The following is a 22,328-nucleotide window of genomic DNA, read 5'->3' on the forward strand; positions in this document are numbered from 1 at the left end:
TTTTCCAAATTAAATTTTAGCAATGCAGTTGGCATATACAGTTAGGTTTGTAGAAATGATCAAAGCAGTACATAATAGCCTAGGAGAGAATTAAAATTACATGAATGGAGGGTCAGAACCTTTTCACTTAGTTCTTGTGAACTACTGTCAGTGTTACAGGGAGGACCAGGACACTTTTCCAGTCCAGTGTGGTGGTATCTTGGTTTTGGAGATTAATTGTCCATTTGGCTGTTGGAGGTTTTTCAGGAGGAAAAGGGGAGAAGTTTACTTGATTCTCTTGGGAATTTAAACATGGAAAATTATTCCTGACCAAAATACCTTGTGGTTCCCCAATCAAAAGAGAAAAGAACATTTTCAAGTCTTACTGAGCTTAGCAACAGACTAAATAGCAGAGGGTTTCTTAGAGGTCAGTGGTTGCTTTTAAGACGATGGAAAATCTGAAATGCTAAGTCCTGTTTAAGGCATGTGTTGCCTTCCTCAGTTTTAATCCTAGTATTAAGGAGGTGCTTGGGAACTTTTAGTGTTGTTTGTAATGTATTTTTTGAGCCTTTGTAGCTGTAGTTTAGTACTTAAGAAACCTGTTTGTTTTTTTCCAGATCCTTTTCCAGGGCAGAGTTAGCTGTTTTACTATTGAGTGCATCCTGCTTCAAACAGCATTTATTTGACATGTGGATTCTTTTCTTATGGTGCCTAGACAGTGTTCCTGTGCTTCTGCCTTCAAATCTTCTCCTTAATCCCTTAGTTTACATAAGATCACTTTCTAATGATTTAATCTGTAATGAATATTGGTGGTAGGAATCACCATGTTACACAAATACAGGATCAGTAATTATTCTGATGGCAGGTGTGTAATGTGTTCCTAGGGATGGTTTAAATTTTAACAGTCACCTGTAGAAATTAACTTCTTGAGGGTATTTTAAGGATTGTTCATATAATTCACTCTTTGTAATTTGTTGGTGTGAAATTCAGCTCCTGAATGGTCACTTTTGAAAAACTCGATGGTTTGATCATGGCCTTGTGTTTCCTACTTTTTATCTTCCTATTGAATCATTTTAGTATGCATTGGTTAACACTGCAATATCTATTGCTTCAATACTTATCTCTTTGTAAACTTTTTCTGGAGTCTCATAAAGTTCCCCTTTGTCAATGTGGACAGAAAAAAAGAACAGAAATTACTTTGAAGCCAGTGAGCTTGTGGTGGGGATTTGTTTTCAACTGAAATAGTGAGAAGACGATAGAGTTGAAACTGGAACTGTAATTTGTTTTTAAAATAAATTCCATGTAAATAATCAAGGTCTCTAATTTTTGTTTGTTTAACTTCTTAACTAAGCATATATTGTTATCAGTAGGAAACTGAATGTTGTTTTAATTCTTTCAGTAAAAAGACTGGTAGAAAAATAGCTTTTATCCTTTTTTCATCCTTTAAAATAAATATTGATAGAAACTATCATAATATGGTTTGTGTTACAGGTGGTGTAATACCAAGGGCTGTACTGCTGCCACATCACAATTTTGTGGGGTTTCAGAGAGTAGTTCTGGTAAGGACACTCAATGATTTATCTATTTATTTGTCATAAAAGTGGACTGTAGTTTGGTACAATTTAGTATTACGTGCATTTACAGTATTTGTTAGGTATCAGTTTCTGCAGTTCACTGAATCCTTACATTAAGTGTTCTTTTATTCAATGGTCTTTAACAGCTCCTTTTGGAGCTGTTAGTGTCTCATGTGTAAATCAGTATTCATTTTGTTGATAGTTATGATATAACACATCAATTCACAGTATGGAAATATTAATAAATAGACCTTTTGTCAAAACAGATTGTAAAAACTGTATTGTCTCCTTGAAGTGTGGAGTCACAATTGCCTCAGTGCTTATCAGTTCTTTAAAAAGGGTTTAAAATTACAGTATTTTGATTATAGTATGTTTTTTTCAAGTACTAAAATCTTGTCTTCCTAAAGGAAAATACAAGTGTGTGGTTCAGAGGGCAAATATCCAGACTGTGTACTGTTATTAGTGTCTTCTTAAATGTGATGTACAGTCATGATTTTGCAGTTGTTTTCTTCAAATGTACGGAACTACAATCCCTGTATAGTTTCTTTTGATTTTGGAAACTTTCCTTAAATATCTTTTCTTATTTCTTCTCCATGGCTGGAGTTACAAGGGAGATGAGATTGCCTATTCTTTTTCTTAGAGAGGGAAAATTCACTGTGCACCAGGCTCCCGGCAGCCATGCTCAAGTATTGTGCAAGAACACAACTGAGCATTTGTTCTTTAAGCAGGAGATAAGTGAGACCACATTTGTATCTGTAGACTTTTTAATATATACCATAATTTAACAAATGTCTTGTGGGTGTAGCAGATGTCTTTTCTTTCCCCAGCACCTCCCTACTTTTTTCTGTTGTTGTTGTTTTTTTAATTCACAATTCCTTTACATTTTTGGCAGGCGCTCTTTGTGTGCTGTCTTAGGTCATTAAAGGGCACTCAAAGACAGGGGGAATTTGTTTTAACAAACCTTTCCTTGCGAGTAGACCCCCACAAGGTAGAGAAGGATACTGCTGGTGTTCTTTGTGGCCTTGCAGAGTAGTGTAGTACTGGCTGTGCTCCAACACATCGCTTAAGCAGTTGAAGGCAGTGGGGCTAGAATATGTTTAAATATTCTTCTGGATTGATCTGTATCCGTGTGTACTTTCTAAAAACAAGGTGGGATCCACAAGAACTTCTCAATGGGATTTTCTGGTCAAGCAAAGAAACAAATAAGGTCTTTATGTGTTGGAGATACTGAGTAGAGAGAGGGGTGTCCTTGCTTGAGAAGTCTCTGGACTGATAAATGAAGGAAGCAAAAGATGTTGGAAATTGTGAGTGATTAAAGACTGAAGCCATTTTCCCTTCTGCCATTGCATTAGGTTGGTTTATCTAAAATAATTGGGCATGGTACTACTCAGTGTGTGTGATTGCAGTCCTTTAAGTACATAAAGCCTCCAGCATGCACCACTCATGCATGTAGACTTACTTTAGAGTTTCTAAGTCTTGGAGTGGCAGAAAATGGGCTTTCAGATTTACAGGAGAGAAATAGCTTTGGGAAGCTTTGAGTAGCATCACTCAAGAATGTTAAATGGCAATTTTGTAAAGTAAAAACATCATAGCTTTATAAATATTGTAAGAAAAGAAAGATGATGGGAGCTCTTTGGAGTCTGAGAAATACTGAAAATTCTTCAAAATGTTTTGAGCAATTTGTGCAGTACTTATTAAAGTATAATGTAATCTGGAGAAGTCATGGACTTCTTCCTCTCTATCATCTCTTTATTTTCAAATAATGCTTCCATTACTGGAAATGGGTGAGCAGAATTTTATGTGCATAGAATCTGTTTGAGGCGAGATAAAGATAACTAAAGATGGTTTCTTTCTGTGAAAAGCCATCCTGTCTAATTTGTTTGACTCTGATCTAGCAGAAGTAGTTACTGTGGTTAATTCTGCAAAAAGCAGAGTAGAGGTCACTTGTGGGACAAGCTACAGACCATTCAGTGCAGCTGCCTGTGTAATAGTGGCCTGCAGTTACAAGACAGGGTGCATTTCCATCTCTGCTAATGTTTTTAGCTTGACTCAGCAAAACTGGTTTTTCTACACAAGGCTATGGTTGTGCTTCCAACTGCATCAGTGGAGGAGCATTTTAATTCAAAATAGCACCTTTCCAGGAGGGGGGTCCTTATCGGACAGATGAGGTACTGTCAGGTTTTGAATAGTTTGCTTCAAAGGGGATTAATTAAAAAATTAGTGAGAACAGATGTCTGATGTTGGCCTGAGCAGTCAGAAAGAAGAGGAAATGTCCTGGGTTTGAACTTGTTATCTTAATTGGATCCCTTGTGACTTTTAGCCTATTTGATAAGAGTTTCTTCAGTAGACTCCCCTGCTTCTACTGCACAAAGCCAACAGCTTTCAATTTTAAGGGTTTTATGTGTGGGTATAGGCACTTGGGCAAGTTTTTGCATACAGCTTGGGAGGATGATTCCTTCACAAAACAAAAACTTTGTATACCACAGGCTGCTTTAGTATAGCTTTTTTACATCCCATGTGCTATACAGAAAAGCAAAATAGTGTTCATTTAAACTACTTTAAAATGTATTTTTTCAGTGTCATTATCTATCTTCCTACAGGTGTGTTCAGTCTCCTTTTACCAGTTAGACCTTCTGTAGAGTGCCAAATTAGCAAGGGGAACATTTGGTATGCTGCTTTAATCTTCTAAGAACAACAATGCAATTACTTCTAGAGATGCAGGTGACTTTGCAATGTGTAGGAGCCGTCTGGGGCTGTGTTATGGCAGGCACAATCATCCAATCCCTGGGAATTTTTCCTTTACAGTAGTATAAATATGCCTTTAGACTTAAGCACTGCTGAAGTATCAGAACTTGGCATTTATTCAAAGTTGTCCTTAGTGTGGGATAATTTGAGTTAGGCAAAATATTCCAATTTCTACAGGCAAGGAAAGAGGCTTGTTTTTATTTTTCAGGGCTTTCTGTAAAAGAAAAATCTTCTCATGATGTTTCAGTTATTGGAACAGTTCCCAGTAAAAAAAAAAAAATAAAAAAATTCCAGGGTGTGGAAAATCTGGTCAAGGAGGCTGATGACACTGACAGTGTCGCGTGCCTTTTCCATGTATTATAGGAATATCTCCTCAGCATACATGCTATTCTTAATATTCTGTCAAAAGACCCTTGGTACAGCTTCATTTTGAGTATAAAAAAAAAGCAGATACTGAAGGCAGAAGGGGGATTAGCTTAATGTCTAGACAACTTTTGGAGACATGAGTGAGTTTTTCATCAAACATATATATGCTTGAAGGGAAAAATCAATACGACTTCTTATTGAACTTTGGGTACAGCTAATATAGATGGAGATGTCTCTGCCAAAATACACAGCACTAATACCTGGACAGTAGAGGTTTTGCTTATGAAAACGTCCACGGTCAGATTTGAGGTATGGTACAGAGTAGAACATAGAGACGCAGAGATGGAACGTCTGCATTGAGGGTGGTTCCTGTAGCAGAAACTGAAAATGGTATAAATTAAGGGAAGAGATACTTGCAGGTTTGGAAAAACAATCTGTCCCTCGTTGCAGAGTTCCTGGGGGTGAGGTGTTTTTGTCAGAGCTGCTGTGTGCCCACCAGGGTCTCTTGTTGTGCAGTCCAGTCTCACGGTGGGACTGGACCGAGGGTCACTGCGCCACCCCTCTCGTCCCTTGGTTGTCACCACGCTGCCCCAAGCCCTGTGCAGGAGGCAGTGACAGCCCTGAAGGGACCATGATGGCAGAATGGTGGCCCAGGAATGCTCAATCTTTCATTTTGTAAAAGTAAAGCAGCGCTCTGCCCTAATGACCGACCTCTACCCCACCTCTGGGCCACCTTTTCCAGAGCTGTCTCAGGAGCACACTCCTCCTTCCCGCCTGCCTTGGCAGCTCTGACATGCTGGGCTTGCTGTTGCTTTATTCCTCCATTACTTCGTGATAGATCACAGCAGTACTGCAGATTGGCATACAGAGCAATGAAAGAAGAAATGGGAATTTTTACATTGGTCTGACATTCCTGATATTTTCGGTTGCAAATGGAAAATAGGATGAGTACAGTGATGATGCTGTGTCACTGCCTAGGACAGTGAATCAGTGCTGTCTGCAGCTGCAGTCGCTCATGTTCCTGAGTGGCCGTGCCCAGTGTCTGGAGCAGGGCTGAGATCATGGCTATTAAACCCCTTCTGTAACATTCAGTTGAAGTTTGACAAAAAGAGCTTTGCCTCTTTGAATACCATAAATAATGTTTGTCAGACAGTGTTTGTTTCTCAGTTTCTTTCATGGCTTTTGATTGATGGGTCTTGGTAGGAAGTTGCCACAAAAGGCAAGAACTTCACATCCTGTTCTTCATTAGAAATAATTCTGGTATGGCATGTAAGTGATCTAGGTGCTTCTGGAAAATTTAGCTGCCTAACTTCAAAGTTCACCTGAAATCAAATCCTGAGGTGCCAAAATGAATACAGTTGGCTTCAGATCCACTTCATAGGCCCTTTTTCTGAAATAAATTTTAAGTGTTAAATTCATTTTAATTGGTACATCTTTTTTAAAATGAGGAATATCTGACTTCCCCCCCCCCCCCATTAATTAGTCTTTAATTATTAAAAACATAGGTGAAGATGGTTTTGTATTGCCCTTTTACACCTGATGTTGTTCACACTGGTAACTGATTTCTGTCACTTGTCCTCATACACTGCAGTTTGATTATTTCTGTACAAAAATGTGGTGTAGTTCCGAGATGGCTTCTTAAAGACTCATAGCTGTGGTTTTGCACTTTTTAATACTGGTGGTGCTTTTGGCTTTAATTAAGAATAAGATGATGTTGTAGGTGGCATTGGTGGAGTGGTATGAGGAAAGGCTTTTTTGGCAGATTAGCAACCAGTAGGGCAGGGATAGTGCAGGAGTGTGGGAGTACAGATAGCTCTTGGAGATTCACACGTATTCTGGTTTTGCATTCATGTGACCAGTTGCAGAAACACATTATCTATGACTTTTGGTTTTGCAAAAAGTGTTTGTGGTGGTGGAGGGTGTGTTTTGCTTTTTTAAAGATCCTGCATTCCTAATTGGTTATTTACCTGCAGATTCCCACAGGCTGGCTTCAGGCTGCTTTAGTGAACAGTGGTGGATGTGAAAATGCTTGGGCAGAGCAAAGAGCTGAGTTTTGAATCTGAGGGTAAACTTTGTTAAGCTTTCTTTAGAACTCCATTCATGCATAATGCTGCAGTCAGTTGTGAGTTACACGTCTTTAAATCTCTTGAGGTGAACACATTGGGGCTAGAAGAACTTGTCAGTTTACATTCAATTTATTCCAGGCTTTAGGATATGTTTCATGGCTGTGGAAAAGTTTGAATACTAAATATGATGAATGTTAGCCTATATTTTCAATACTAAATTTGCTGGCCAACTGCATTAGATTTTTAGCATGTTTAATATCTGGGTAAATAGAGAAAAGCTTGTTTAAAGTGCAATGTATTTCTGCTATTAATGTTCACAAGTGCCAGTTTACCTGTTTGCCATTAATCCACAAGTCATGAGTAATACTGGCCTTGTCCTAAGAAGTCAGAGATATTCAAGGCTTTTTTGTTAAATAATCCACAACAAACCCCTGCATTGCTAGTATGACTGACTAATTGTTTTCCCTGTGCAAACGGCACTCTCTTCTTCTTCTTCATCCCAAATTTAAAAATAGATAAGAAATCTTGCCTTCTCTTCAGTAAGTAGCAGGTTCCAATGTAGTGCTCTTGAGCCAGTTCTGTGATTAATGGCCACTAAAGCTGGAAATTAGCTTTCCTTGTTAACAGCTCATATTTTCTTGACTTGAAATTTCAATAAATTGTAACTAAATGATCTTCTCTATGTCCTGTGGGGCTGTTAGGTTGGATTTTTTTTTTTTCCTTTTTTCACCCCATTATGGTATTCCCTCACAGGGGTTTTATGTTTCATCCTTAATTTTTCGGAAACCTGGGACTCAGAGCTGCTACTGTTCAACAAGACATCTGCCTCAGGAAAAGAATTGGCAGCTTTTATGTGCTCACAAAGGAATTTCAGAAAAATTATTTGTTATTCCCAAACTAGATGCTGCCAGAGTACATAATTCCAAAACTTTTCTCATGGGAAAGGCTTAAAAGACTAGGCTTAACAATGGGGAAATAAGCTGGGTTTATTTTTGTTTAGAATGGATCAAAGCCTCTTCAAGACCTGTTGTGTGCACTGAGCACCTCATTACTGCCTCTCTCTTTTTCATATGTTTATATCCTCAACTCTGCTGAAGCTGTAATGTGCCTGATAATCCCTGATCTTTTCTAAAACAATGTAGGGGGTCAGGAAAGATGCTCACACACACACACACACACACACACACACACACACACACAGAGCATCCTTCTACCCCAGGAAATGATTCTCTTGCTCCATTTACGAGGTCAGTATTATTTATGGCGTACTTCTGTCAACTTCTTATGCTGAAAATAATGCCTGCACTTGAAAATAACTTTGTAGGTGCTTAAAAAGCTGAGGTGAGAGTGTTCAGGCTCAGACCTGAGGGGCAGGGTAAATGAGGGAATGGATCTTTGTTAGAAAAGGTCATGTTCATGGAGCTGTCTGTGCCCAGACTGATGCATGTTTGGTTTTTAGTTTTTAATTTGGTTGTTCACTAGGAAAGAGAAACCAGTCTCCAAAGACCTGCAGAAATTTAATGTAGTTACCCAAGTGATGATATCAACCTTAATAAAACCCCAAAATGCGGTGTTTTGCAAAGAAAGCCTATTCCAACACCATCAGGCAGGAGTGGCCACCAATGAGTGTTTCCCAGCTTGGACTCTAGCAGAATTCACTGCTCTTAGAACTGCCAGGCAAGGGCTGCTTGGATCCCTGCAGGCTCAGCCTTGCAGGTCCCCAGTCACACCACAGAGCACAATTTGGAGCCTTTTTATTTTGCTGTTGGTTGTGCAAAAATGCTAGATGTGCAGTATGAAATGGACTTGAGGAAGGAGGTGCCCAGCTGCCACGCTGTGCTGAGCTGTGGGCACCAGCCTGGGGCAGAGAAGAGCTGCTGGTTGGCTCTGGCAGACCTGCTCTGGTCCCAGTTTGTGCACCTGCTCAGGTGCTGAAACTCAGAGCAATGTTTGGCTTGGTTACTCTGAGCAGCTGTCACTCCAAATCACCTCAAATTCTTGTTGTTATGGCAACATTAAAAAAGCTTCCTTATCAAGAGTGAGGAAACCCATTCTGGTAAATACACTGAAGTGAGTCAGACAAAGGCCTTTCCCCTGCAGGCTGTTCAGGACATGACTCAGGGCACCAGGCTAAACAAACAAGGACAAATAAAATGAGCAGGGGTTTACATGGACTAGAAAACACTCTTGTTGATGATGAATTGATTTTTTTATTTTTTTTATCAACGAGCAGAATTTATTTGTGCAAAATGTTAGCAACTTGTGTTGTAATGGAAAAGTAATGAAAGAAGGACATAGAAAAAGCAGTGACAAGGAGGTACAGATGAATGCTCTGGAGAGCAGATGGAGAGATGGGCTTAGGAGTGCAGAGTATGTGTAGGCAGTGCTTGGTGAGGAGGTGAAAACCAGGCCAAATGTGTGACCACAGGCTTGAGATCGGATGTCAGATCAAGAGATGAAAGCTGGAAGATGAATCACCAGCTTGGGAAAGATAGCAAGAGCACTGGACAGAGGCTGCAAAAGGGTGACACTGCATGAAAAGGGAAGAGGAGCCCATACAGCCATATGAAAAAATCCCCAGTTAAGACAGGGCTGCTGTTGTAGGAGTGCAGAAATACCTCCCCACAGCTGCTTCTGGGAACTACATCTGCTGTTTTATTACTAGCAGGTAGCAATGTAAATATCTTAATCATAACAAATAGAATCCATGCCAGGCTATACAGTCACTAATCACCATTCCACAATAAGATTTACAGAACACACAAAACCCCCCCAAAAAAACCACAGACAGCTGAGAACTGACTAATTGCAAAAGTCTGCCCAAACTTCAGCGGTTTTCCATGGAGAAATAAGTAGCATTAGTTGGAGAATGACTATTGTTTTGTAAGCTATCAGCATCCAGCAGCAGCCTAGTGGAAAACTGTGTCACTGTTAGTGCACCAGTATCCATCAGCTCAAGCAATTGATGTAGATGTAATCACTGTCTCTAATAGAAATAAAGTCAGGGTAATGGAACATTGTCACAGGATCAATGTCTCCTGTTTTGAAAATAAACCCCCTCAGCTTTGCTTTTGCATTTATGTACCAGCAGGCGACCACATCATTCAATTCAATTGACACAGTCCCTTAGAGCCCTGAATGATCTATTGTGGGAACATCAGGAAGAACATATTGGAAAAAATGGAATGTTCCTGATCAGACTTACAGGCCACGTTATTTAGTGGGTTCTCTAGCAGTGAAAATGAGAATAAATCAAGTGAGAGCAGAAACTTGGCACGGTATGGAGATTTTTAACCCTGTTTAACTGTTAATTTCTACAGTTTCTTTACCAAAAAGATTTAACTGCAGGAGCTGTGTGTATTTTCAGTGGCGGTGTTTACAAATAAAAAAGCATTTTTGGACCTCACCCCTCCCTACCTTAGTCTCAGCAGAAACCCTTGATAGGCCTCATTTTGACTGACTCAAGGGCTCTTCTCAATCTGTTATTTTCTCAGAATTTTTTTCACAGTTTGATCCAAGCGAGGTTTAATGGGTGTGCTCCCACATTCATCCATAATTAATTTCTTGCAAAGGCTTTAATGCGGCACAGGAGATCAGCAGCCATATAGTTGCATACTTAAACCAGGTGCATGCCAAAAAGGCATATAGAGGATTTTGAACAATGTTGCAGAAAAGGCTTTTTCCAGTTTTCACCTTTCTTGGCCTTGATTCCAGCAGCTGTTCTGTGTCTAGATCCAGGCAGCATTAGCAGGAAGCTATTTTAGCACTTAGTAAAGCCATTGAACAATTTCACAAAGCCTTCTTGAGACAGGGTCTAAAAATTTGATTACAGAAGTCTTTATTTATTGGAATTAGGTATTCCTGAAGGACTGTAGCTCTGTCTGAAGGGACATCCTTCTGATGGCCTAAGAATGGAAGCTGCAGAGCTTGTTTGATGTTAGCACTTTTCCTGGGATGCCCCTCTAATAAGATGATTTTCCCTTTTGAGGGACAGATGGACAGATGTCTCTCCCTGGAGGAATGCCAAGTATTTGTCTGGTGCTTGCTTCTCCATTACAGAGATAGATTTAGCACCCAGAGCCTGGAATTTGGACCTTGCAGGTCATCTTGAAGTAATCCATACTGGCCAAACCTACACTAATGTTCCCTCAGGTGATTCTGCTAATTCTGGTCATCAGGACCAATCACTTCGTAATCAGTTTTGCAAATGCCACATTTCCAGTTTTGCTGCCATAATCATCTGTCCAGCTTGTGTGTGGGTAGGACAGTCTAACCCTGAAGGTCATCCCATCAAGCCACAGGTTCTTCCTTTCTGAAAATGCCTTTGGTCTGGGTTAGACGGTTGATCAAGGAGCATTTCATAATGTTTAGCTATATTTCCTGGTGTGTTCTGATAATTATTTAAGTATTGAAAGAGAGAGGCGGTTTAACCTTTGAACTGCTATGTCTGGACAGTTTTAGTTTAATCACAGTTTGTCTCCATCAGGGAGCCTGAGCTCTGTGATTAAAAACCCTTCACTACACAAGATGTTTGGGCTTGGGACCTTGTGGGGAGTCAGGGAGGGGTGGCTTTAATGAAGTAATCAAAAATGAGGCAGGACTTACTGCTGGAGGTTTTACTGCATGCTCTGAGCAGCTGAGTTAGGCTTTTAAGTTATAAAGGAACATATTTGCATCTGCAGAAGGATGTATCAGGACTAGCTGCATTTCAACAAGGTTGTAATTGTCATGCAGGAGAGTTGTGCCTTTAAAGAGATGTCACAGAATCACAGAATGATTGGCATTGGAAGGGACCTCTGGAGATCCTTTAGTCCATCTGTGTCTCTACTTTCATGCTTACTAAAAGAGCTGAAAAGTCTTTAAAATACTAATAACAATATGGCTTTACTACTCTGATACAGGAAATACGGAGAAAAATCTTCCCCAGACATAATTTCTTCTGGTGTTGCATTGTAATAATGAAAAAAAAAAAAGGTTTAAGAACCTAAAGTGTTGAATAAAGTGTCAATACCAGAAATATCCCTTTATCTTTGGTCAGCTTAGGGATTTACAATACGTGGCTGCCAAGAATCACTGCAAGATGTCCTTTAGCTGTCCGGGAAGATGCATTTTCAACTCTAGAAAGCACAGAAGTTTGCAGCTTTGTAGCCATGGCTGTGGAAATCCAATCCTGGGTATGCTGTCGCTTGTGTGTGTGCTGTAACATCCGGAATTCCTGCCTCCTGGGTCACACAGCATATGACTTTGGGGAGGAGAGTCGTAGTTCAGTAATTAAATACTACTTTGCTCTAGGCAAAATCAACAAATGGGCTTTATCTGCAGCATATTTTGTAACTGTACTCAAGACTGGGCTGCATTTTTCAGATACGTAGACAGACAGTAACTTACTTTTAGCCAAGGTTTTGGGTGGTTTTGTGTTTTGTTGTGGGTTTTGTTAGGTTTTTATTTTTTTTCCTTCTCTTCACTTTCAGGGTTGTAATTCTTTTTCTTCCAAAGATTTCAGACTGGCTTTGTCATGTTGTATTCTTCATACTCCCAGATTGGCATGGAGAGGCAGAGACTGTTGCCATAAATTAGGTCACTAAAGCTGAAGTACAGAATACAAATATTTATCGCCTGAGCTAAGGAAGGCAATTCACATGAGGAAAGGAGAAGTTATTTTTTTTTAGTGTTCAGAAATTAAGCTGTATTCCTGAGGTTAAAAGCAAAGCAATAGAGTTAAACAATGAACATGAGAAGCGTCTCTTGGTTTAAATTACTAGAAGGAAAACTAGCAAAGCCTGATGATATGAGAAATCAGTAAGAAGGTTCATAACATAGAATTACAGATAATTTTTATGCAAGTGCACATCTGACATATTACTAAATCTTAAACAAAAGGGCATTTATCTAATAGCAGTTTGGAGGCACAGGTAAAAATGCAGAAAATGAGAACACTTGGGCATTTATATTGAAAAAATATTTTTCTTTTAATTCAGAATGTTAGAATTGCTAACTGCAGATCATCAGATAGTAGGAAAGCTTTACTAAGGGTTCAATTGTACTGTGCCTAATAAAATACTGGCCCCCATCGCTCAAGTGAAGATGTGAAAGAGCAAGTAGGAGTGTTTAGAGCAAGTAGCCAGTACACTTGGAGGAAAGTAAATCTTTTTTTGTCTTTTTAGAGCGTGACAGAATGTTCATTTTGATTGAAATTGGTATTTAATATATTCTTACACAGAAGGATGTACAAAACAAGTCGTAGACTGCATGCTTGATATAAAGAAACCATTAATTAATTTTATGAGTTTTCCTTTATAAAGCATTTCTAAAGGTGTATGGAGAACTCTTCTTTGGATATAAACTTAGGAATTTCATCAGCCTTTGGGGATGGACCAACCATGTCTCATAGAAGAGCATTTGGAGAAAGCTTTAGTAGAACAGCAGCCACAAGGAATGATGTTTTGTGGTTTAAATCTCCAGTTCTGTAACCTATGGTGGCTTTGGTATCTGAACGAAATCCTGCCGAAACCTCACACATCCAGGAGTTTGCCAGGTCTGAGTGGCTGGATTGAAACAGCACCCTTTGCTCCTTTAATTATTGCGGCCTTAAGAGAAAGACTCTTAAGCAACAATTGATAAAATGTCTATGTGCACATATGATAGCAAAATATTTGTCTGGATTTCTTGCAAAAGAGGAAAAAATAAAAGCTCTAATGGCAATATTTTTGTTGTAGGGGATTTATTGTTTCTGTAGCCAGACTTCTGTTTTCCATGGATAAATGTAGCAGGCTGTTTATGTCTGAGCATTAAGCATTCTTCAGCGCTACCCAGAGCATTAGCTGCTCCTTTTAACATATCATATTTGGTATCACACTAATGATTGGTATGGTTTTGGGGAATTATTATTCACTGCAGCCTGTCAGGTTTTCCTGTTATCCTACCTATTGGGAATGTGTTAGAGCCTGCCTACAACTGCAGAAATATCACTTTCTTAAGCTGTTATTTGATGATACAATAACTCTAATTGTAGTGTAACTCCAGTATACATTATCAAATGATGATTGAGAGATACACAGTAATAATCTGATCTATAAACTTTCTCTGCCAGTTCAGGTTTGTCTAAAAAAACCCCCTAAACACCCAAAAAACCTATTAGGCCAGGAGCCATATCGGGTGGCATCTGTTCTCCAGCATTTGGCATGAAACTGGACAAGGAGTACAAAGCTAGCACAAACATGTGGAGTGGAATAATGATTTGTCAGAAACACAGTTGGGTTTGCACTGTTGGGCACTGATCAGCCTGCAGATCTGGTGTTCGTGAGAGTGGAATTCAATCTCCTTCTTAATGGATTTTAGTTGTAAATTTTACCCCAGGTATGAAGTGTGTGAATGGTCCTCAAGGGACAGAGGTGCTGGGGTGCGACCTGCTCTGTCTGCCTTGGGGCAGGCACAGAAACACACACTTCTGCCAGGCTGGAAGCAAAGCCACAGTTGGTGTTGTCTCTGAGGTAAGAAACCAGGTTTCCCTTGAAAAAGGTAGCTTCCAAATGAATTTTTGTGTGATTCCTGGCATGGAATGAGTGGGTCAGTCTGTCTAAAGCACAGGCATGTGTCTTCTCTGCTCCTGACCTGTTGGTGACTAAATCTCGAGGCCAGCATCTCTATGGATAGTTGACTTTTATGGCTGATGTGTGTTCTGTCTGATAAATTTTGGGACTTTAGGGACTTTCTGTAGCAGCATTAAAAATTACCTGGGATTACCTGGCTGTTGTGCTGATTGTAACCGAGCAGTGGTGTTACAAACCACAGGCCCATCCTCTGGGAAGGGAAATAAAACCTGGGAAGAGGCCTGCTGCAATGGACTTTCTTTTGAGCAGGGAATATTGATCCTGGTGTGGTCCCGTGAGCAATTTGGGCATCGTTCATAAGCTCTCATGCCCATCCTTTTTTTACCTGTCATGGGGTATTTTATTTATTTAATCCTCATTTTACCAATGAGGAGTTCCCTTCACATGCACTGTACCTGCTCCAGGGCGCAAAACAAAAGTAGAAGCAAATGGGAGAGATTTCCTTTAAAAGCATAATTGGATCTAAAACAGCAATGTGTATGCTTCATACTTTGCCAAGTAATTCCACAGAATGTTTTGAGGAAGACCTTTGAATGCTTCTAAGGGCAAGGAAAAAAAAGGGCCCTGAGAATCTCATCACATTTTTAGAATGTGTTTGGGACGTAAAGCTGCAAATATTTCAAGATATTTTTAATGGTCCCTATGTAAATTAGGCTACATATCTATGCCTAATTCTGCTAGGAATTGCATGTTAACTTCTACTTATCTTTGTCTCATTTTTATGTGTCTTTTTAGTGATTTAATTTCTGCATATAAAATGAAGAGCAATATTAATATCTATTAAGGTGCCCAAAATAAGTAGTTGATTGCTTGTGGAAACAGTGAATTTGGGTGGAATTAGCCAGCATTGATGAAGTAATTTTTTTAGGATGTGGGGTACATGTGTACATGCATGGGTCTGTTGTCACAAACACTTTGAGGGTTGGCAGCGTAAGCCTGGTGTTAATTCAGAGTGTGTCAAAAGGAAATAATTATTGTATCCTTTTCTACTGTCTTTTCTCTTTAACGTGACATTTTGCTTTGGATTGGAAGGAAGGTGGTTTGGTGTTGCTTGTTGTTCTCATATTTTTTGTGTCACTTGGCTGTGGGACACTTGTCCCCAGGCTCTGCCCGAGCCACAGGGCCCGGGATGGGGGAAACACAGAAAACACCTTCCAGAAAATGTAAATGAGCACTGAAAACATGCACAAAGCAGTATTTTGGTAAAATGCAGGAATCTTTTGCACCCTTTCCAGTTCCAAGCCCTTCATCAGGCAAACTGTGTGTTTCTGGAGCTGTTTCTGTGTTTTTCTGGTGGCCAGGGTGCCACAGCCAGTGCTGCAGTGCCACCTCCTGATAGCCGGGCAGGACCAAAGCCTCTTGCTCAAAACACTCAAACCTGCCTGGAAGAAATGAGGCTCCTTTGATTGGGCCAGGGTGAAGAACACTTTAGACAAGACAAGCAAAACATTAGGTTTTTTTAAATTTCCTTCAGCTACCCAGCTACATAACAGCTGAATTGATGTGGCATCTCCACGGTTCTGCTTTGAGGGGGGAGCCCTCTCTGTATAAATAATTCAGCACCTCTCTGTGTGACAAACAGCACTTTCATCAGATTTCTGTGGTTTGATCTATTGTTTTTGGTGATGCAGCAAGATTTTGAAAATCTGTGACATACCCATGAAACAAATACTGCCATTTGTGTGTGTGTGTATGTACGTAATGTTAAAAAAAACCCCTTCTTTATGAGTCTCTTTAAACTTAATTACCTTCTCCTCTGAAGGAAAATATTGTTCCTCTTCCTACAGCATTTTTCTGTAAAAACAGTCTTAAAGAAAGATAATTTGCTCCACGTATGGCAACAAAACCTAGCTGAATAAAATTTATGTTTGGTCCTGCACATGGTGGAATTGGTTGCTAATGCATGAAATGGCTAAAAATGCCATTCATTTTATATTCTGTTCAGTAGACAAGTCCTCAAAGTATGTGTTGGAGTTTGGCAGGGATGTCTTGTACCCCAGGTGTGGCTGGGGCTGTGGAGGTGTGGGGATAGGGTTGGTATCAATGTGCCTTCCTTTACCAGCCGTGTTGCACTTACTGGAAGTCATTGTCATGGGGCAGCTTTCTCTTTTAGAAATGAGAAGGGTTTAAGTAGAACTGCAATTTTATTTTTTTCCTTAAGAAACTAAAGCCACCTCCCCAACAGCATGGCTGTGAGTCGGGTGACCACATACCTGGGGCAGGTTTAGGGGTGTCCAGATGTGGTTTCAGGCAAATAAACTCTTCATACCCAAGTTCATCCTTTAGCCTCTCTTCTTGAGGGGTTTAATTGGATCATGTTAGTACAGCATGATGGGACTTGTGGGAAAGTCACATCCTGGAGGGCTTTTCCCACTGTCCAATTTAGCTGCAGTTGAATAGTAAAACTTGAAGTTAGGTTATCAGAAAAACAGTGTGGTTATTTTCTCCTGTTGCCTTGGGAATTCTTGCTAGGAAAAGATGCCCAGGGAGAATACACATGGCAGCTTTATAATGCCAATCATGACCTTGTAGTTGTTACTTTCGATTGTGTTCACCACTTTCCCACTTGGAGCAGCAGTGGCAAGTGGCCTCCCCATGCAGCCACATAGCAAGAACTTTTTATTTTGAACAGTGTAGGAAAACCCATTTTCTAGTACCTTTTTACATGAGAACCCAAGTCGATCTTTGTCAAATACCAGTAGGAAAGTCACTTGCTTTCTCAGACTCCAGTTCCATAGGAGAAACAATGGTGGTGGTCAGCTGGGTAAAAACCTGGGAAGGTTTGCTGATGAAAAGTGCTGGACAGATAATAGGAACAGAAGGTGGACATTATTTCATAACATGTTCTTGAAGCTGATGTTTTCACATGTTTACTTGGAAAGGTCAAAGTTTTCAAACATTCAGACAGCATGAGGATGTTCTCAAAAATGAGACTTAGAAAAAGTACTGTATTCTGTCTCTTCATGTTTTTAAGACTGTTGTTGCCTCATATTTTCCAAGTTTATATTCAAAAGCATATACAGTCTGATACATTATTTTTCTTGCTAAATATTTGCTTATTACTAAAATTACGGAAAAATTGTACATGTATAAATATATATATATATATCTCCCATCAATGTTTTCAAAGCACTGACTGAAAGCCTATAGAAATGTTACGAAAAATGGACTGTTTAAAGTTTGTTTCTAATGTGAAGAATTCCTTTTGAAAAGTCAAAAGATATGGCTGAGATGTTTTCTGGTCTTTAGTGGGATTAGCTGGGCTTGCATTGAACAGACACTATGTTCTGTATCTCATACTGTTCTGTACTTTTTCACTAGGGCAGGAGTACCTGAAAATTGGAGTAGATTAGAATGTAAAAGTGAGAACCTGCCTGGATGCCAATGTGAAACCAAGTTTTTGGTCTTTGTTAACCAGGCAGAAAGAAACCTATGTTATAAAAAATGTGTTCCATAGCAGTAATGTAGATTGGATGAAACTCACTTGATTATTTTTTAAAACCTGTGAAATAAGGCCTTCTTTAATACTGGTATTAAACAGCAGAGTTTCCCAGTCCATACCAACTTGCCTCATATGAGAATCCGGCCCTTTAATATTTAATTTACTGATCTTTATTTTGTGGTGAGACAAATGACTTTTTAATGATTCCAGAAGACTTATTTGCATTATAAAATAAAGCCATTGTCTATGCTTCCAGGGAACTACTTACTTTTTAAATATAACATTTGTTGGGAAATACCTATTAGCTATTAAAAATATTTAATTGACCTACTTTTTTTTTATTTGCAGGGTTGTGTCCTTTGTTGTGACCTCATGGTTTAACTGGGAATAAAGATGAGTATAAGCAGTGATGAGGTTAACTTCCTGGTATATAGATACTTGCAAGAGTCAGGTGAGTTTTTATAATTCTGGTTATTAAACAATGCATAATTTATTTGCTCTTCATCTGCAACTGGCTTTAGCAAACACAGGCTCATTTAATTATTTTGCCAGTAGGCATGTGCTTCTATCTGAACTGTTTCTTGGTGTTTCTTCTCAACAAGAGAATGAATTCCTGCCAAGTTACCTTCTGTAACTTAATCAGATTTAGTCATTTGGAGTCTTCAGATGGCAGTCAACCAGCCAAGGACTCACTCAATTGCTAAAATGCATTTTCCTGGAGATCGCTTCTCTGCAGGGTGATGATGGCACTTTGCACCATTTTCTTCAGGGCTGCTTGAAGAAGAAAATAGAATGATCAGCAAAATGCTGTTTTCTTCTGTTGTCTTGGAGTGATGGTGCTCCTGCCAGCCGGTCTTGTGCAGCCAAATTCCTTGCCTGAGCGTGACTGTGGGAGGGCAGATGTGGCTGTGTTTCAAAGGAAGATGTGACAACTGTGACTATGACTTGTATCACTTGATTCTAAATAGAGATGAACAGATTTTTTACAGGAATAACTCTTTGGGTTCTCAAAAGGGACCTTTTTTTGGAGGATCTTGTCCTTCTGCATAGCCAGAATATCCTGCTTCTTAGGACAAAGAGCAAAAGACACTTGAATATTGCCAGACTTGAAAAGAAACCTTTTTCCTGACATATCCCTCCACGCTGACTGTGTCTGCACAGCATAAGAATGCAGCAGTGCTCCCTTATTTTTAAAGCTTCCCCACCCCAGTCGGATCAGCAGTTTGTGTTGCATGTTTGGGTTTCTAGATGCAGCCATATGGCTGCAGGGAGTTTTGTGGTGGTGGTTATTCGTGAAGCTCTCTAAAAGACAACATCATCTTTTACTCACAACTGTGATATTGATTGCTTAACACAGCCTACATTTAGAATGGGAAGATTTCACTGGAAGTCAGGCCATGCCCCAGTAAATGAACAAGTGATGATTGTCAGCTGGCAGGAGGGAATATGATCTCAGCAATACATAAAAGAAGTCTGCATATTAAAGCAAAAATAAACTTCAGTCTTAAGACAACAGTGTAAGAGATCAGCTTTAATATATATATGTGTAGATATATAAGAAAATATACACATATATTTCATATTTTGCCTTGCTGTTTGAACGTTTATTGATTTGTAGTTTTTGTTTAGCAATTGCTGATGGGCGGCTTCAGGCTTACTGAAAATGCATTTGACTGGTGCAACATATGTCCACTGCTCATGGACTTCCCAAATTGAAGAACCATAGGCAATGGTGGATGGCAGACTGTTACAGTTTCTGCTTGTCAAAAGAAAAGCAAAACCTCATTTTTCTGCGTGAATTTACTGAAAACACCTACACGTTCTTATTCCAGTTGCAGATTGCTTTTGTCATAGAAGCCAAACTTTAAAAATTGCTTCATCTTCATTTTAAAGTTTGCAGGCAGCTTCTTGCTTACCTGACAGGGGAAAAGAAAAAAAAATAAATAGAGGTTTAAGAAAAAACGCTACGACAATAAAGTTAATTTCCTGAAACAACTATTTTTCTTTAGCTTAAATTCAATTTTTCAGGGTGATCAAATAAATAGCAAGCAGCTGCCATTGCTGCACCATAACATGTTTGCCACTTCTTAATCAGTGCACAGTGCTGATGTAGTTCTAAATGCCAGAGCATACAAAATTATGGCAGCACTGTTCCATGAGCTGAGTTCTGTTCACATACAGATCCATTTCACTTTCATGGGTATCAAATCAGGGAGTGAAAATAGCAGTCTTGTGTCTTGGATATATTTTTTTTAATTAAATGCTGCATAAGGTACAATATTTACATGTAGTTTGTGAAAATATAAACACATTTAAATGCTGTGGTGAATTATTTATTTTATATTGACTTGTGCACAAATGTTTTGCCATTGATGCTGTAATAATTGCTGTGTTTATATATGAATTTAGCTTTTCTCTTTTTGTACACTTAGACTATGAGGGAATTGAGGTGTTTTGACAAGTTTTTGGTAGTTCAGAAGCATGCTGTAGCATTACACTTTGTATAATTTCCTCAGGTTTTAAACAGAAGGTCCTACCGTGGTACAGCAAGTAGCGTTGTCTATCTGTAAATCAATTCTGATGTCTTTGCCTTGTCTTTAGGGTTTTCCCATTCAGCATTTACCTTTGGTATAGAGAGCCATATCAGCCAGTCTAATATAAATGGTGCTCTGGTGCCACCAGCTGCTTTGATTTCCATCATCCAGAAAGGTCTGCAGTATGTAGAGGCAGAAGTCAGTATTAATGAGGTAAGGAGGCTTTGCCTGCAGGAGCATTGTGTCCTTGCTTGCAGTAAGTTTGAATGTTAGTATTTTTCCTTAACTTTCTTGTATCCTATTTATTTACTTTTACTTCAGATTCCTTACTGCTGGTGTTCACCATGACTCCAGTGGTGGAACCAGAGTGGAGTGACATAACTGGGTGGGGGTTCTGCCCAGTGCAGCCACACAACACCAAGGCATGGTGTTCTGGCTCATTGCTTCAAGGTCCGTTATCTGTAGAGTTTTTACCCTACTCTAATGTTGTAGCGCATCCAGACAAGTGTGATAGGATAATAATTGAGACCAGTAATCTCTTCATTTTTTGTTTTTGTAGACTGGGACTAGGGAGATGGGAGAGCACTGTGCAGCTCTTGTTTGGGCTCTGGTGTCATGACAGTGAAATGATGTCAGCCCAAAGGCAAGGTTTCCAAGGAGAGAGAGGGTTTGAATTTGTGGCAGGAAGGCTGAAGGTATATGCCAGTTTGCCTTTTGCCTCTGCTGGCTAATTCATCTTGAGCAAGATCTGTTAAATTTGATGTTTAAATGGTTATTTCAGCAGTACAGAAAGCTATGTATCTTCCTGCCTGATGGTGCAGACACTCTCCCTCAATTTCCATTCTCATTTGTGCCTGGAAGGTGAGAAGCCGTTCTGTGTGTCAGTTAGATTACAGAAGGAAACTTTTTTTCCCATTAATTCTGCTCACTTTCCAGTCTCCCGTATGTCTGCTGTTTGTGTGGTTTTCACAGTCCTAGTGAAGCAAATCCTTTCCCTTAGGAAGCCTCAGAAAAATAAAGCAAATTATAGGAATAGAAGACCCTATATTTACTGCAAGGAATCCTTCTAGTCCCTAAAAATAGATCCTTACAAAGCCCTAGCATATGTATAAGGGTATTTTTAACTGGGTCTTGTCCATTTCAGGATAAAATTCTTCCTTCTTGTTTGAAAGCATGCCAGCACTGTTTGAAAAAAGGAAGAAAACTAGTCAACTCCCCAGATAATATGTTTATGGAAAGTATTAGTCTAATAAGACTATAACTTCACAAGTCAGTGACCCGAGCTGCAATGTTTGCAGCTCTCTCTTCAAACAAACCATTAGATTTTGCTGCAGCCACTCATGTTTGAAATCATATTCATAGATAGCTTACAGAATTTTTTGCTTTAGCAGACAATTCAGCAAACTCAAAACAAGTTGCTTTTGATTCCACAGGCTCTCCCAGAGGCCTGCAGTGGCTTTTTTTTGCATATTTATGGTGGCCACTTAACTTTAGACTAAAATTCTAACCACTAAAAGTCCTAACCACAACAATGATGAGAGAGATCACTTCCAGCACCATATGTAAACTGCTTTATTATATTAAATGAAAACATTTTCTTTAGTTTTGCTTGGAATCTTTGCCCATAATGTTAATTTGTACTTGGTGTTATCTTTTTTTTTTTTTCTTTTTTTTCCCTTTTCTCCCTGTGCTGTAATTTAGGATGGTACCTTGTTTGATGGTAGGCCGATAGAGTCTCTCTCACTGATAGATGCAGTGATGCCTGATGTGGTACAGACAAGACAACAGGCCTACAGAGACAAACTTGCACAACAGCAGGCAGCAGCTGCTGCAGCTGCAGCCGCCACCAACCAACAGGGATCAGCGAAAAATGGAGAAAATACTGCAAATGGAGAGGAGAATGGAGCACACACTATAGCAAGTAAGTCAAGATATAAATGGCTTTAAGCTGGGTTAGCAGTTTCTAGTTGTTTAACATAGGATGAGCTTGTAGACAATGAGGTAAAAATGTA

At 39.4% G+C, this 22,328-nt stretch overlaps 1 protein-coding gene across 7 annotated transcripts in view; it reads left to right on the forward strand.

The window, feature by feature from the left end:
* Nucleotides 1-22,328, forward strand: part of TBL1XR1 (TBL1X/Y related 1) — a 110,672-nt gene that overhangs the window by 69,766 nt on the left and 18,578 nt on the right. For 4 of the 7 annotated variants that reach the window (XM_014254413.2, XM_088060972.1, XM_088060969.1 and 1 more), the window contains exons 3-6: nt 1,471-1,538; nt 18,131-18,233; nt 20,384-20,529; nt 22,018-22,237. In XM_014254413.2, the coding sequence (XP_014109888.1) occupies nt 18,176-18,233; nt 20,384-20,529; nt 22,018-22,237 (424 nt within the window). In that variant the 5' untranslated portion in view covers nt 1,471-1,538; nt 18,131-18,175. The remainder of the gene's footprint in view (nt 1-1,470; nt 1,539-18,130; nt 18,234-20,383; nt 20,530-22,017; nt 22,238-22,328) is intronic. The other 3 variants (XM_005525078.3, XM_014254414.2, XM_088060971.1) reach the window with 1 other exon arrangement.

This window comes from Pseudopodoces humilis, chromosome 11 (assembly GCF_049639895.1).
Source record: "Pseudopodoces humilis isolate 2021_Gansu_Grassland_sample_001 chromosome 11, ASM4963989v1, whole genome shotgun sequence".
NCBI classification, from domain to species: Eukaryota; Metazoa; Chordata; class Aves; order Passeriformes; family Paridae; genus Pseudopodoces; species Pseudopodoces humilis.